The sequence below is a fragment of the Cryptomeria japonica genome, chromosome 6 (genome assembly GCF_030272615.1).
Source record: "Cryptomeria japonica chromosome 6, Sugi_1.0, whole genome shotgun sequence".
NCBI classification, from domain to species: domain Eukaryota; kingdom Viridiplantae; phylum Streptophyta; class Pinopsida; order Cupressales; family Cupressaceae; genus Cryptomeria; species Cryptomeria japonica.
Window position 1 is genome coordinate 179,325,790 of NC_081410.1, and position 18,317 is coordinate 179,344,106.

The window sequence follows — 18,317 nt, forward strand, 5'->3', positions numbered from 1 at the left end:
TATAGTTTTAATAATAATTATGATTTAATTTTAATAATGATTATATTTTAAAAATTATAATAATTAAGATAAAAAAATTAAACATAATTATTTCATAGTAATTAAAATTTTAATAGAAAAAATAATATAAATTAAAGAAAAATAATTGTTTTAAGATGTTAAGGAAAAGTAAAATTATTTTTAAAAGTTTTGAGATTTTAGATTTTTTAAATATAAATTTAAAGATGTTGATTGCAAACAATATTATTATTGTATATTGTATCCAATAAATTTAATGAAATATAGATATAATTAATTATAGGATAAAATTAATTATTTTTTAGTCATTTAATTATGTTTTATGTTTTGTTTTATTCTTATGTTATTTTTTAATTATTATTTAGGTTTTTTTTTTTACATGGTATTAGAGCTAAAAACTTTCTAATAAGATTAAGATATGTTGGATTAATATTCTTTTATTATATAAGATTCCAAGTGATTCAAGCTATTTGTTTGAATACAAAATTTTCCTTAACATGGGTTCTGCAAATGAAAGTTTTTCAATCAAATATAATTTTAACTAAAATAATTACAAAATATATATTTTTAAAAGTTGGTATATTTCAAGAATTAAAATTATATATAATTGTTAAAAATCATATTTTAATAAAATTTTGGTAAATTAATATGTCTGTACACTTAATAAAAAATAAAATAAAACAAATAATTTATTGAGATTATTGATTGTGTGTGCCTTTACATCAACAAATAGTTAAATTTAAAATTAAGTATTATAGATAAAAGATATATATATATATATATATATATATATATATATATATATATATATATATATATATATATATATATATATATATATATATATATAATTTTAAATATATTAAACTCCAAGATATATTTCTTAACATTTTTAAATTTAAATTATTTATAGTAATACATAAAAAAATAAAAAATAAAATTATTTTAGATTTCCTAAAAATCCGCTTATAACAGCTAAATTATATTTAACCAATAAATGTAGAAAAAAATAATATTACCTAATGGCAAATACTAATAATAGGGGAAAGGACCCAGTAGTCGTGCACCCTAACTTCACGCTTCTCAAAATCCTACTTGGAAATTTCGAATCACTCCGATTTTTTTACAGCAGCTTACTTGGCAAGTCCCCTGCTTATAACTAAGGTTTCAGGGCCACATCATCATATATGATGCCACATCAGCATGCTTTTTGCCAAGGTGTCCAAAACAGCCCCAAAAAAAAGTGAGACCAATAGGCGTGCATTAGAGACCCCAATAGTTGTGCAGCCGATGTGGCATCCCCTGATTGGTTACTTTTTACAATATTAGTACATTTCTTAACAACTATTGGTACATTTCCTAACTACTGTTGGTACATTTCCTAACAAAAATTGATATTTTTTGTTTCAAACAATAGGTTTTATTTGTTCAATTTTTGGAACAAAAGGTATCAACAACCCTCACAACAATTGGAACATGCTCAACTACTGGGTCCTTTCCCCTAGATATTCATCATTCATAATACAATCACTTACCGGCATCAAAATGTACAAACCCAAATCACCAACGATAGCTCGAACAACATAACCTCTATTGAGGCGAAGCTTGACGATCAATGAGGCAATTAACCCTGATGCCCAGTCACACAAACGAGCTTCCCTACCATTCTTAATTTCTTATTTTGGCCCTGCTCAAGCTCACTTCTTATGACTTAATTCCCGTATTTTGCAGAGTACAGATACATTCAATTATCTTGCGCTCTACGAAGAGGATATTGATCGTTGATCGCCCAGCTCAGTTCGCTGCCTCACATAAGGAACGCCTTCGGCGTAACCGGTAGACTATGGGGCGCAGCTTGATGTTTCACCATCTTACCAATTATGCGAGCAGCAGAAGCAGAGGCTTATGTGTTTCTTTAGGGCAAACTCAGACAGAACTTCTTCAACTTCCATGTGATTTTACAGTCAGACGGTATAGCAAGGGCAAGAAAACGCTGGAATGCATTCTTACTTCTGTAAGTGAATGAAAAAGAATACACCCATTCCATTTTGGTGGAAAATGATTGCACCCATTTCTTTTTATCGGATGAAAACGAAAGCACCCATTTGTCAAAATAGAAGATTGATATAACCATCGCATTTTATTGACAGTTGTTTCTCATTATACCACGCAGGACATTGATAAAGTTGGAACGGCAGGGGAGACCGTGAAAGTTGCCCCCGGTTATTTTCGAAACCATTTGATGCCCAAATCACTTGCTTTACCAAACCTTAATAAATATGCCCAACTCATTGCAGAGCAAAACAAGGTAAGCTAGTATACTTATTACAGAGCAAAGCAAAGCAATGCTGTACATTCTTTGGTCTTAATACGGACACATCATAAGCATATTCGAACATAAAGTATATTCCGATTTAGCAGTATGCATGACTTGCTCATAAATTTGAGAGTTCTTTCATATTATCAGATTTATCAGCGTCCGAAAGAAGAGAAGAAAGTGGAGGTAGTTCAGAGATCAGAAGAACAACAGATGGATGAGTTTAAAACTGCAGTAAGGCGTTTGTCCAATGGACGTTTGGTATGTTTTTTTTCGTTTTCTCACGCTTGGGCCGATGTATCTTATCTATAAATGACCCAGAGCTCACATACACATATTTTAATAGTTTACAGCCCCCATGATATCGTCTTCCGGTTATAGCTGAAATTATATGTCGTCTGAATTATGAGCTACTTTATTGTGATGTGGGGGTTTAAAGCTGCGCCAATCTTTAAAAAATATATCGGTTTTTCATTAAATCATATCCCATCAAGAACATTTGATAGTTTTTTCATGCTTTCCGTTGTTTAAAATCTTCTATCTGAAAAGATTGAAACATTTTTTCCTTGAGTAAGTACATGATCATTTTTTGACTTATGTCAGCAAACAGATTTGTCGCTAAATATGAGCCTTGACTCACTCAATGGGCAATGACGAAGTATAATATAGTTGGAGAAATTGCTATGAGTTTAGTGATTTTCCTCTGTGTTAGATAAGGGAATTGTTGTAATTTTATGACACCCTCGGTCCATCAGTGAGAACCGATCAAAGATACGAGCCATGGACCATCGCTGCCTTAGTTGATCAAGGAGAAGTAGAAGAATCATGAAGTGTGAGGTGTTGCCTTGCTCGGAGGAGGTTCCTCCCTTAGCCTTTTCTTCTTTCCCCGAAATTCCGGAACCCTGAGGTTTCGAAGTTCCTTCTCTTTGCTTTCTCTCGCTTTTCTTTCTCTAGAACTTCGGAACCCTTCCCTCTTCGTTTTCTTCTTTCCCAGAACTCTGGAACCTAGTTCCTTCTCTTTGGTGCCTCTCCTTTCTCTTCCCAACTTTGGTGACCCAAGTGTTCGAAGTTTCCCCAACTTCGGTGACCCAGGTCTCCGAAGTCTTCCAAAATCCTTCTGGCTGGCGACACTTTTGGATGATGTGATCGACACTCAAGGCTTTAAATGCTCCGACAGTTTTGGTGACTTATGCAGTTTCTTTTGTGGAGCCACAGGGGTGCATTTAATGTTTTTGGCAGGATTTCCATCAAGGAAGGTACTGGGCCATGCTTGTTGTGGTGACTTATGTTATGTCTGCATACTCTAACTTTGGAAGGTTAGTCAATCCACCCTTCTCAGGGTTGCCTTTTGTGGGTATGGCTAGGTTGCTTGCATGTACTGAAGTCAAGTGCATGCACTTTCCTGCACTATCCAGACTGACATACAGGGGTCATGATCACTCTTGTAGCCATTTTTCTATATAAAGGTTGTTAAGCCTCATTGTAAGGGGTTCTCTCCCTGTTGCCTTGAACTTTCCTATGCTCTTTCTCTTCTCTTGAAGATTTGTAATTATTTTTGTATTTCTGCAATTGTAAGTTTGGCCTTTGGCCTTTGAATGAATTGAAATTACATTCTTGCCTTCCTTCAACTTATGCATGCTGTGTATGTTTCCTTACTTTCATCATAAGTGTATGTTTTGTGGCTCTTCTCTCCATATATGCTGTGTTAACTTGTTTTTTTGAGTGTGACTTGTGGGAATCGTTCTCCCCTTGTTAGTAAACAGATTTGTCACTTCAAAATATTCTACTATGTGCCCAATGGAAGAGTGACAAAAAGTTCCCAACAATTGGATAGATCGTTCGTTGAAACATGATCTTCCTCTGCGTTTGAGAGGGGCAGCTCCCTCGTATGATAGGGGTATTTGTATTTTCACGAACAATTAACCTTGCAAATGAAAACAAATAATAACTACAAATGGATTTAGAGGAAATCTTCACAACAAACATATGATTGCCACTTGGATTCCATCGAATTTTAAACTTGTCACTATCAACTCTAGACTACGCATGAGGAGAGAGTGATACAAAACATTTAATTTGCATAACGCTTATATATTTCAGAGATACCAAAGAAATTTGTAACATCATATGACCATTGTCTTCATGAAACTAGGAAAGTAATTTGTAGGCTTGCTATTGCAATATCAGACGATAATTACATAACATCAAGCAAATGAACACTTAACAATCATGGAAGCACTTCCAATCTGCCATGTATTAAAAAATGATGAAATTATACAATTCAAAATTTCTAGCTGTTCCAAACTCACAAAATCTAAAAATTCCTTCCATCTATCTTTCTAATATTTATAGCCTCTCAAAATAACTACCTCATAACCAACTCTGATCTTGAGTTAAAAACTAACTCATTTCTGCGCGAATTACAATGAGTTAATAACTAGCATATTTATGCGCAGAAAAGGTCAACTTATTAACCTTGACTTTGTGAGATAGGAATTTACAACTTATACACTGAAACCAGAAATAAACTAAAGACTAACCAGGTATCACATAACAAATAAAATATACAAATATGTGAACATGGTTTTACTTTTTGATATCCCGAAAAGCATGCTAGCTGATTATTTGTTTTTGTTGAATTGGTGTTTTGGCCTTGAATGACTTGTATGCTTTGAGCGTGTCCACCATGAACTTGTACCTGGGAATGATCACGTTATCCATTTTTAGTTTAGCAGTTGCTTGGTTATCTTGAATGTTAACCAAATCCTGATAATATGAAGGCATGTCACAAGCATCTAAAGCAACTGAAACAACACCGAGTCTTTTCATTCTATTTGCATCTGACACCTGTGCATTTGCTAATTCAGTATTAATTCTGTCATGAAACTTGCTTAAGAGCAGTTGACTGTCCATTTGCTGAAATTGCTCTTTAACTGATACATCACCAATGATATTCATTGTATCTTCTATTATCTTCATCTTTGTTTGTTCACAAGCTATCAAGAGTTTTTGATACTAATCCAAGCATTGCTTAATATTCTCCAATTTCCAACTTATACTTTTGCACCATGTATTGGATTGATTTTCTTCTTTATGAGAGAAGACCTTCTCGGCAATGAGTACATTCATATTTGCTTTTGCTATCTTCTGGAATTCCTTCAAAGTATCTTGCCAAGACATTTCTTGTTCTTTAGCATTCTTCAATTCTGGTGCAATCTCCTGTTCCTGTGCATTCAATTTTATATGAATATCCTTGGACTTCTCAACAAAATCATGTGTTTTAGACTTCATTTGATTAATCCACTCTTCTAACATCCTACTTTGTTTCTTGCATTTGTGTATATCTTCCATCACCTTCTTCTCAATAATTTCTCCGGTATGCACTAATGTTGAAGTTGAGGCCGACTCCAATCGTGTATCTGAAGAATTCACAATAGATTTGATGTTGCATGAAAGAATCTGAATTTGTTGCTTTAGTTGATCCTTTGTTTCCTTATCCTTATTTGCTTTGTCAACGAGAATAGTTGTTGAAACTTGAAAATTATGGACAGCTCCCTCGTGAGTTGTAGGACCTAGATCCACTCGTGCCATGTTAAAATCTGCCTTACTAGCTTCACTTACATCTTTTTCAACAATGGGCTGAGCTACTTCAACACACAAATTTCCCGATGATGGATTAATTCCCAATTTGGATGCAACTTTGGTTTTCTTGGGTTTGGTTGTCCTATGAAGTACATTTGCAACTGTATCAAGACTAGGAGTTACCAGATGAACATTCCTCTTCTTATTCTGCAAACTTTGTTGTAACCAGAATGATGAAGATGATAGCAAGGATTCTTGATTGCTCCCATATGCAAAGGTTAAAGATGTTAAATTATTTGGGAAAAACGGAGATTGGATTTCAGCATCATTCATTTCAGCTTCTTCATGAATAACAAAATCACCATGTTGAGGAGATGAAATAATGATAGATGGTGAGGTGGAAAGAATTTGTTGACTTTCAATATTGGGAGGGTGTTGAGGTGAAACACTTTCCAACTCATCTTCAAGCTCCTGGACAAGATTCACTGTTTTTCCTTTTATCTTCGATCTCTTTTTCTTAATGACAGTACTAACTTCACATGCCTTGGCAAGATCCTTCCTTTTTTCTGGATCTTCTCCGTCATCACCTCCTTTGGAAATATTTTGGTGTGGACCCATCCCCGGGTTAGATCTTTGCAAATTAGCTGGAATGGAAGAACTTCCCTATGCTCTATTTCTATCCTTTGAGGAATTAGCTTTATTTGAAGGTCTAGTTGCCGTAGACTCAATCCTCTTACTTTTAACCCATTCAAGGGTCCTTCGAACCAGATAAGCTGATCTTTCTTGAATACTTCTTATTTCTGAAATTGACCAATTGATGGGTGGAAGTGGAAGAAGTTGAATCCTTTCAAAGTATAAACCATCGATCAAATCAGATTCATCATCCTCGATGCCATTCACATTTATTTCAATTCTATAGTCAATTATTTGTTTGATAGAAAATCTCATCCAATCCCTTTTTCGCACTTCAAAATCATCTTTGCAGTCTTGCCAAAAATCTTCTATATCAGGAAAGTGTTCAAATCTGGCACCGAGCTCTAACTCTCCTGCAACATATCCTTTGCTATCAAAGGGAAATCTCATTTCATAAGGATACAGGTGAATCTTTGCTATAGACTTCTCGATACTTTGAGCATCTGAATAGCTCTCACAGCTATAATAACCAAGTCCAATGGGAAAAGAAATGATACCCTTTCTTTTATTCCGGCAAATTTTGTTGACTTGTGCAATCTATCGGCATACCTCAATGAGGATCAACTTATCTTCAACAAACCTTGGCAACATGAGAGGGCAGCCATCATAACCTCCTATTTGAATGTATGTGAACTTTGGAAACTGTATAAAGTAACTACCATATTTCTGAATCAATGCTACTGCTTCTGAGGATATTCTGAGTCCAATATTTCCCTGCAGTTCTCTTACTGTCAACATAGTGAAAGCATCATTAATCCTCTTGAAGTGATGATAACTTTTCTCCAACTGCAATTGTGGATGATAATTGTAAATTTGGGTTGCATCATCATAAATGCCTTCAGCATTCAATCCTGGCCATTTCTTCATCCCAACAATGGCATAGAAGAGGTACGATGTCATGTAGAAGTTATGACTGTCCTTTAGTTTGAGTAACCGATCGCAAAGATTATCACTAATAATCTCGGCCCAATTAATAAATTGTATGCCCTCACATATGATTTCCTGTGATCCGATTCAAGAAAATAACCATATTAGCGATATCTTCCATCAGCAGGGACCTGTGAATTATTTTAGGAAGCTGTGTTTTTCCTTTCCTTGGTTTTGCTAACCACTTCCTGGCTATGTTATTCAAACACTGGGTTTCACTATTGATAAAATAATTTTCTGCATATTCTCTGTTTACCTCCGTGAATTGATCTCTGAAAGGTAACCTAAAAGTTATAGCAATGGAGACTAGATCAAGTTTAGCGATCACGTTACCTTCTGCTGTCCTAATTTCTTTCGTATCTGGATTAAATGCTTTCATACATTCCATAACTAATTCTGGACATTGCACTGATGTGGGGTATCCTGTTGCGTGAGCTAATCCACTGTCTAATAACCTCTGGGCTGTCAAAGTTTTATCTTCCCTTTCCATTAATTTCCAGAAATCTGCAAGACTCACATTTCTTAACTTGGTATCCCCAATATTTGAAAGTGAATATTTGAGAATGGGAGCATAATTGGGGCTATGAAACTTGTATTTCATTATGACAAATAAAATAATGCACGCTCAGCACTATTTTAATGAATATTCACAACTTTGTCAAAACAGTTCGTGTACTCTGTCCTTACATTGAAAGCCTTCGAATATCTTAACATTACCAATGATATTCTGTAACATAAATCCCTGTGATTATTGTATTTCAATAGCTGCCCATATATCATAACAACAACTCCATTATCGGCCTAATGAAAACTACGATGACACATTCACCCATAGCATACTCTGTGATTTTTGCAGTAAACCATACCATATTTCTTAAGGCATTTTGTCAAACATTTCACAACTTTGTCTATGCTTCATGACTTATACTCCACGGTGCCCATAATGCTAAGTAGAACAATTCACGTGCCAACACGATGCTCCCATTCTCTGCAAACATATGGTTTTGGCTTTCACAGCGATTAAAGATTATTACAATTTGCATAGTCTACCAAGTAGCTGAAATGACAACGGATGATAAAATCCCTTTATCCTCTGTGCTTTAATGAATACCTTGACTAGTTAGACGGCTGCTTCTATGTTGGCTTGCGAACAGAAAGATTGCCATTTAAGGAATATAATGTACAATTTTATCATACATTTTTAGTTGCAAATTCCTTCCTCTCATTCTCTGCGGATTTTTGCTCTGAACCATATGACATTTCTTCAAGGCATTCGGTCAAACAATCCACATGCCGTGACAAGGCTTTCTTCATCACATATGCACTTTTGCTTCTGTATCAACATGGCGTTGGATGACACCAACCGGTGAGGAGAATGGAGGTTGCTTGCGAAGTTAACTGGGCATTAATTCTGCAGTCCCTGCACACCGTGATGAGGTGACATCTCCTTGAGGCATTTTGTCAGACAATTTACAAGATGTCTATGCTTCACATTCTACATGCAAGTCTACCAAAGTAGTTACAACTACAACGGCTAGCAAAACTATTCTAACCTTTACGCTTTGATGAGTGCTTGAGACAATTCAGTGCATATCCTACGATCATTTCAATTGGTGCATAACGTGCAATCATGAATTCCATGAGGTGACACTTGTCTGTTAGTAGTAATTACTAATACACCTCTTCTGCGATGTATGACTTGTTTACACCTACCATATTCTGCAATCATATACATTAAACTTTATTAATTGCAACCTCTACTGTAATTCGATGTAGTTCATCTATCTTTATCCAACAAGGAAAAGATGTTGTGTGAAGGATGTGAGGTTGAATTCATCAAACCAATTTCTACAAATCTTCACTGTGTGCAAACAATTCATGCGCCCTGACTACACCTCTCACACTTTTGCATTCATATCCACAATTCACGACATGTCTGTGCTTCCATTCTACAAGTATGTTTTCCAGTGCTTGCCTTGATGGATGTCCATACTGATGTTTCAAGGCTCTCATTTGTTCAAATTGGGATGATGCAGCCAAAGGTTGCAGAAGATTTCATTAACTTTCCCCACTGCAATCACCTGGAAATTTCCACAATCTAGTGAAATACATTATGTATGTATTTTGCCATTATTGCAACTGCGAGATGAAAACCTCTTTCTTTTCGTTACATCTACTGAACATTCATAACCTGGAGTTTGAAGCTCTTCTTCCCTCTTTTTAAAAAAAAAAAATTATTGAAGAGGTTAAGAATGCTCCAGAATGGAGCATTTCTAACCTTCTTAACCAAAAGTGGGCCCACAAGGTTAGGAAATGAGGTTAGAAATGCTTCGTTTTGGAGCATTCCTAACTTTTTTTTTTTCTTTGTGAGAGGTTAGGATTATGGGTTAGAAATGCTAAAAAATGGAGCATCTTTAACCATTTAAAAAAAAAACATTATGACCTTGACTCATTGACCACGGAGAAGAATAAAGAAGATATGAAAATGACACTCTAGACAACTTTTTCCCTCAAATGGCCACAATATTAAAATAATCTAAAATATTAAATTATTTATTTGAAAAATAATTTAAATATTTTAAATTTAATGCACAGGTTTGAGAAAAATGACCATATCTTCCAAACGGTAGGGAGTTAGGTCCTGAAATTTGAAACACGTGTCAATGGTAGGGAAATAGGTCCACACAATTATTTACACCTCATGACGAATCCTAGGATGTGATATTTTAATCATTTTAGGGCAATAGACACCAAAAATTGAAAGTTTAAAATATGACAAAGTATGAACTGGGTTCAAGTGAAAGTTGGCCATGTCATATAAAATGACGCTTAGATCCTGACTGTCAACTGATTTCCCTCAATTTGTGGTAATTTTCAAAATTCTTCCATTTTTCATATTTTGATTAGTAATGACCTTGGACAACGTGCTCATTTCTTATGCATAAACACCCATTGGATCTTCATTCAACATTGAGATTGATTTGAAATTCAAATTTTAGGTATGCCAAATATGGGGGCAACACCCCTCTTGACACTTATCAAATTCTAACCTCCATACATGCGTTTTGGTCACTCATGCAACTTAAGTTTGTGCATCTCTTGGGTATTTCAGTTGATTCCTCGTGCCATTTCGGGTGGGGAGAGAAACAATCTCTTATCTTGGTGCATCACCTCCTTTCATTTTAAGCATTTCCCTCTTCCCTTTTTCGCTGCAATTTGTTAGGATAGGCCTAGGAGTTAGTTTTGCAGTGTTGAGTTGGTTCACAACCTGCACCTAGATTGAGAAGGAAGCCGGCCTTCTTCGGAGATTCAACCCCCTTGCGCAAGGTCCCACACTTCGGGGTTGTTTGCATGTTTCACAAGGTTGCTGAGTTGATAGCTCAACAAGGGTGTGAGTTTTTGTGATAACAGGAACCTCCCTCATATGATATGATTTTGGATTTTCCAAGGGTGGGTTCTTAACCAAAACGCACAAAAGAAAAATAAACTAAAACTAAGTGATAAAGGGAGAAAACCCCAGGTTCATTGATATGAGGCCAAAACTTTAAGGTTTTCCAAAGAGGAAGAAAAGGGTTTAGAAAAAGAGAGGGACAAACACATAGATTTATTTCCGAGGAAGGATCATTGAAGGAAAGTAAATGCAACTAGGATTTTCAAACTGTTATTAGTTTAACATAAGAAAGGTACATCCTCGGAAGGTTTCATGAATCATAGATCAAATAACAACCTATTATTCCATCCAAGTTGTATAAGGTAAACACATACATAAAAAGAAAACACTTGCGTTCTTGACATAACAAAAGACATTCAAAGAAAGGTTGCAAACTAGATGTATGAATAATCTACAGCATAAAGAGACAAAATGCTGGCTCATAGATCAGCTTTGTCATTCTTTTTTCAATCCCAAATGAAGAGCTCAAAGACTCCTTTGTCCGTGTACAATGTGAGAGAATTAATATCTCTGAGAAAGAACCTCTTTTACATTGGCGATTATTGCACTGATAGCTTTTCCAGTCCATAACTAAACAATAACTACGTGAAATATAATAATTAAAAATAAATTTTATGTGGTTATGTTTTGCTTTCTTTTCTCCAACTAAGATCTATTTTCTAACCTAACTTATATTGAGTGATTTATATCATTTTTCAGAAAAATGAAGAATCAGGATGAGGAAATAGAAATTATTGTAATATTGTATTTAAAGCTACTTTGACAGGTTCTGCAATTGTTTTATTGTGCATTGTAAGAGGGTTTTCCGTTGCAAATGCAACATTTAGAAAACATTTTTTCGCATTCATTCAACTATTAAGTCATGCTCTAATGAAGCATTTCCTAAGACATCACTCTAGAGTCATCATATTTGGCATGGGCATATGATTGATCAATCCATGTACATTCTGTTGAATTTATAGCTGCGATAGAAGATCTTCATCATCCTTTATTTAATTTGTGACTTCAGTTATTGTTTGCTGTTGGTGAGATGGTTATGAGGATTTTGGTGAATTATCTTTGTAGCTGTCGGCGACTCTTCCTCTCCACCGTGGAATCTCTTCATGTCTCTGTCGGTGACTATTCCTCTCCATCATGGAGTCTTTTCATTCCTTTGTCGGTGACTTTTCCCCTTCATCGTTGAGTCTATTCATTTTGTAATTCATTTCTTTATATTCACCGCTCCTTTAGTTTCATGGTCTTCTTCCTCTTCAACAGATTGTTGGATATATTGGTGGGTTCTCATTTTGAGAGCAAGTTGAGAATATTGTGCATGTGTAGTCTAACATATCAGCTATATTATATGTTTTCTGTGTTCAGAGTTTTCAGTCTTATGAGATGTATCATTTGACTTCATTGTCATGGTTGGTTTGTAGAGAATCAAACTTATCTTATTGTGGTTGATAGTAATCTGAAACTATCATCAGGTGTATTCGTTTTCAGAGATATAATAAAGATCATATTTGTGTGGGCTGGGTTTTTCACCCTCAAGTGGAGGGTTTTCCCAGGACAAGTCTTTTGTGTCCTTGTTATTCTTAAATTTTGTGATTTCATTTATATATTCTAGTTCAAATTTAACATGGCATCAGAGCGGGTCTAGAAGATCGATCCAGAACCAGATTTTTAAGTTCTTTATTTCTTTCAGTTGTTTGCCTAAGTCATTCATAATGGTGAACGGATTGAAAGTAGAAGATAGGCTAGATGGGTCATCAAATTTCTCTTCTTGGAAATTTAGAATTCTGATTACTCTAGAAGAAAATGATCTCCTTGTTTATGTTACAAAAGATGTTGTAGAACCTTCTGTTGATGCAGAGAAAGTTCAATGGAGAAAGAATAGGACTATGGCTAGGAAAATTCTGATTGATTCTGTTAAGGATCATTTGGTTCCTATTATTTCGAAGTTGGGTTCAGCCAAAGAAATTTTTCAGGTTCTGAAGGACCTATATGAATTCAACAACACCAGCAGAGCTCTAGCCTTGAGACGTCAACTGCTGCATGTTAAAATGGATAAAGAAGAATCAATTGTTTCATACTTCATGAAAATTACAGAGTTAAAGGATCAGCTCAGTGCAATTGGAGAATCTTTTGCTGATAAAGGCTTGGTGATGTTAGCCATGAATGGACTTCCCAACTCTTGGGAATCTTTCATTCAAGGTATTAGTGGAAGAAATGATCTACCCAAGTTTGATCGGTTGAGAGCTGATTGTATTCAAGAGGAATGCAAAATGGAGGCGAGAGGTATTGGGCGTAATCATCATGATATGGAAAATCAAGTCTTTGTTACTCATTCTTCTATGGAAAAAGGCAAAAGAAGAAAGAGGGATAGAGATGGAGAATCAGATCCTGTTTCAGAACCGAAAAAGGACTTATCCCACATTCAATGTTATAGGTGTGACAAATATGGTCACATTGCTCAAGATTGCAAATTCAGGTCTTCTCATCTAGGTTCTTTTGCAAAAATCAACATAGGGACACCTCAAGAGGAGCTAAGGTCTAATGTAAATTCAAAAGGTTTCTTATTTTAAAATGAGAATATGACATTTCAGCTTCAGAGGGAGCCTGACATTCTAGCTTCAGAGGGAGTCTGACATTTCAGGAGCCTCATTGTCTTGAAGATTTTGTTAACGAGTTATTCTCTGCAAGAGAAGTTCGAGGTGAAATCCCTTGCTTAATGAGTTCTTCTCTGCGAGAGAAGTTCGAGGTGAAATCCCTTGATCCACCCTCTGGGAGTAGCTATGGTGGAAGTCATGTGTATGACTTTATGATTTTTATTTCTTTTTTCATTCACCCTCTAAGAGTAGCTATGGTGAATATTGTTATGATGAGATAACAACTTTATTGAATAAAATCTATGATGAGACTCTGTTGACTTTCTTTGATTGCAGCTGTATGTATCTGTCATGAGATGATGAAATGAAGATCTCTCTCTTGCTAAGAGGGAGTGTTGAATTTATAGCTGCGATAGAAGATCTTCATTGTCCTTTATTTAATTTGTGACTTGGGTTATTGTTTGCTGTTGGTGAGATGGTTATGAGGATTTTAGTGAATTATCTTTGTAGCTGTCGGTGACTCTTCCTCTCCACCGTGGAATCTCTTCATGTCTCTATTGGTGACTATTCCTCTCCACTGTGGAGTCTTTTCATTCCTTTGTTGGTGACTCTTCCCCTTCATCATGGAGTCTATTCATTTTGTAATTCATTTCTTTATATTCACCGCTCCTTCAGTTTCATGGTCTTCTTCCTCTTCAGCAGATTGTTAGATATGTTGGCAGCTTCTCATTTTGAGAGCAAGTTGAGAATATTGTGCATGTGTAGTCTGACAGATCAGTTATATTATATGTTTTCTGTGTTTAGAGTTTTCAGTCTTATGAGATGTATCATTTGACTTCATTGTCATGGTTGATTTGTAGAGAATCAAACTTATCTTATTGTGATTGATAGTAATCTGAAACTATCATCAGTTGTATTCATTTTCAGAGATATAATAAAGATCATATTTGTGTGGGCTAGGTTTTTCACTCTCAGGTGGAGGGTTTTCCTAGGATAAGTCTTTTGTGTCCTTGTTATTCTTAAATTTTGCGATTTCTTTTATATATTCTGGTTCAAATTTAACACATTCCTTGGAATCCGTCCTAGAGATCCTTTAAAATAATAGATCTTAAGACCATACCGGACAAGACATAAGCATACTCTGATAAAGCATACTCTGATAAAGCATACTTCTGATAATAGTGAAGGTCAAGACTACAAACCAATGATTGCAAATAGCACAAACATCTATGCGTGAAAAGACAAAGTTTGCCTATATCAGACACAAAACACCAGTCTGATTTCTTTCAATATATCCTCTATTAAACAAACTGCAAAACCTTACTTAATCCAGGTTCATATTATCCATAAGAATTTCCATCTTCCTCATAAGAACTATGATTATGGAAACATAGGCTGATTTTGTAATGTCCCTTTCCTGGATTACCTTGTAATTTGCCCAAAATTCACAATAACAAGGAACATAATATAGTTAGGGATATAACCTTTACTCACGAATAAGATGAGATAAGTCTGCCTCGGAAACCTGCAACCAAGTTAGATAATGATGTAGATACAATTCATAGAATACTTCCATTTCTAGGGCTAAGGGATATACATATTTATAGTACATAATGGATCTAAATGATTATATGGGGGTTCAACCATAACGAGGGTAGAGTTGGGTGACATGATAAGGTGTCCCATATATCCCCTACACTAGGCTCAAGGGCGGGAACTTTGTCCCCTTTGGCCTCATTTGCTCAACCATTCTCATGAGGTGGTGTACGTAGTGGGATTTGTGCGCCGTTTCCCTCTATTGTGATATCCTTCTCGCCTCTTATGGTTGATGATCGATTATTGCAAATATAAATTCACATCATTAAATACATAAATATTAATGCTAGATTTAAGCATTCATGTCTTCATACAATCTGGTATAAATGTATACATACACATACTAGACATAAAGACATGTGCAGGAGTAATATAATTATTTCCTCATACCACAATAATTGAAGAAGTTATTATAGAATTTGGTTTGCTGCATATATTATTGTTTCTGCTGTTATCGATTGATGGATTATTGTTGAATGATTGACATTCAGATGAGTGATTGATTCAACAAATGTTGATTTGATAGAGTGATGCTTGAATGATGAATTGATTGCTTTGATAGATTGATTGATTTCTTAAAACACATTTGGTGATTGATTTCTGATTTCAAGATGTGAATTGATGATTGATAATGTTTGGATTGCTTGTTTATCCACTTTGTTGAATTGATCTTTGCTAATTGATAGATTGTTTGATTTGACCTTTTCTGATTCATAGGTTGCTTGATTTCTTGATGCATTGATGAGTGATGAAGGTTGTGGAATTTGGATTTACACTTGCTGATTGTATTTGCTTGAATGTTTCTAAAGCCTTTTCAACAAATCCATTTTGTGCATATACAGCAATCATCATGCAGCCCGTCTACACTTTACATTTCGCATGCATGTCTACCAGTGAATTACTACTACAACATTTGTGAAATTCCTTAATCCTTTGTGCTTTGGTGGATATCCAAATCCTGTACAAAGTTTTCATCTTTGCACAAGAAAAGTGCTGGCATTGGGGGTTGTGGGACTTAGCTTTACATTGCAAAATGAATTTTCTTGAAAGTTTCCAATGTCTGTTCAGAAAATTCAATCCGCGCACCTCCTGCAATCACCCCGTGCTGTAACATGAAATCTTTTTGAGTTGTTCGGCATTTTAATACTTCCTCACAACCCATTGGTGGTTTATGAGGTTGGCAACCTACTCAGCTTCTTATCAGTACTTCACAACCAATTGGCTCCCGATGGGAGTTTCAAAACAAATGCTCATGCCTGACAAGGGAAAAAAGGTTCTTTTATAAATGTTTGTCAGTTTTTTAATAGCACTTCACAACCCATCATCCAAAGTTGAGAGTTTGCGAACCATAGGAAAGTGCTGATTTGAATGCTGCCAGCAGTTTGGAAGGGTTTGGTAACCTACCTAAATTGCCAACACACTGTATTTTGAGATTTTTAAAGGTTTTGTGAACCATGAAAATGGCTTCTTAGAACAAAGCTTTTTAAAGCCATTTCAAACAAATGTAATTTGTGTCAGGGATTAGGATGGTAACAAAACTTGTCCATTGGCCAAAACAGAGGTTATGTCAATTAACTTGGGGTTCAACAATCATTTAATCAACTTTTCAAACTTTCTTGAGTCTCTGTGGTTTGTTCCTTGGCCACTTAAAAGATGCCTTACACTATTTAAGAAGTCATTCTATTAAATTATTAATTTTACTTTATACATCTTGTTCTTTGTTTCAATCCTCAAGGGCTACTAATGAAAGTATGCACAAAACCAAATCAGAAACATGATCCAAGTAACTTCACAATCTCTACATATTCTTTGAAATAGTATTTCTGAGCAAATGAAAATGAAGTTGCCCACAATGCCATGCTAGTATGAAGATTTATATTCTCTGGGAATTTTGCAATACCAGTACTGTTCCATTGGATCACCTCATGTAGTATGTGGCCTTTTAAGGTCCAGGCAATAAGATTAGAAAGGTCATGGCTCGTGAAGATTGCCATTGTAACATTATCCAGTCACACATGATATTTTGTCATTTGCTTAGAGGGAAAATCGAGAAGGCACAAAATGATTGATTGCTCCATTGTTTGGGGGAAAAAGAAACCCGTTCGACAAAATAGTTCAATTGAAAGAAGGTGAAACCTTACAAATTCAACTATTGCCAAATTTGTTGAAAAGATGCCTTGCCAAAAGTTTGTCATTGGGAATACCTAAGGAGATGACTCTTTCACTGAGTTAGATCTGATTGCAGTCACAAAATTTGTAGCAACTGAAGGTTACATCTTCTGTTAGTCAATAACATAAGTTACTCACACTTCCTTTTACATATTATCGTCTTTATCACTACAAGCCTTTGTAAATTATATCCATATGAATTAGGATTAGTAATCAGCACTTCTGAGTTCTCATAATTATCGTCAAAATGCATAGGAGATTGAAATATTTGAGAACCATTATTACATTAATATCTCATATATGCATGTGTAGCAACATGATTCCCTCTCTTGTGTGCTATTAGATTATAGAGAAAAATCATTGTATTGTAACTTCACTCAAGTTTAGGACACTTCAACACAAACAAGTGTAGAGTTTGGTGAGGGCAAAATTGAGGGGAACAACTGAAAAAGCCCCTTTTATTGTTCTTAGACTGTGTATGGCAGTGGTCTATTTGCCAAGTGATCACAATAGCAAGAGATGCCATTAAAGTGAAGAAAGTGTGTGGAAATGTGCACCAAATTTTCTTGTGACATTTGCATTTGCAACAAGAAATGACAAGCAAACTAGTGAAAATTGGTCAAACCCATGGTTTAAACTTTATTTTAGATAAATCCATTTCAAGTTTGAAAAATATATGGTTTGGAAAGGTTCATTAAGATGCTTGATCCTGATATGATTTCCTCCCAGCTCTGTTTTTCCATGGTCAATTGTTTTTCACTTCTGGTGGAACCCTTGCTGGATATTGTGCTTTTTGATTACTTCACATTCCATTTTTGGATTCAATGGAGTCACCACAAGCCAAAGATTGAAAAACTACAGTTGAAGTTAAACATGCCACTTCTTTAGAATAAATCCATTTCAAGTTTGAAAAAAATATGGTTTGGAAAGATTCATTAAGAGGCTTGATCCTGCTATGATTTCCTCCCAGCACTGT

The 18,317-nt window shown here is 35.3% G+C and overlaps 1 protein-coding gene across 1 annotated transcript in view; it reads left to right on the top strand.

Annotated features, from left to right (window-relative positions):
* Positions 1–1,538: 1,538 nt before the first annotated feature.
* Positions 1,539–18,317, top strand: part of LOC131044362 (uncharacterized) — a 106,197-nt gene continuing 89,418 nt past the window's right edge. The window contains exons 1-4 of the mRNA XM_057977677.2: positions 1,539–1,638; positions 1,750–2,032; positions 2,192–2,326; positions 2,486–2,596. Coding sequence (XP_057833660.1) covers positions 1,862–2,032; positions 2,192–2,326; positions 2,486–2,596 — 417 coding nt within the window. The 5' untranslated portion in view covers positions 1,539–1,638; positions 1,750–1,861. The remainder of the gene's footprint in view (positions 1,639–1,749; positions 2,033–2,191; positions 2,327–2,485; positions 2,597–18,317) is intronic.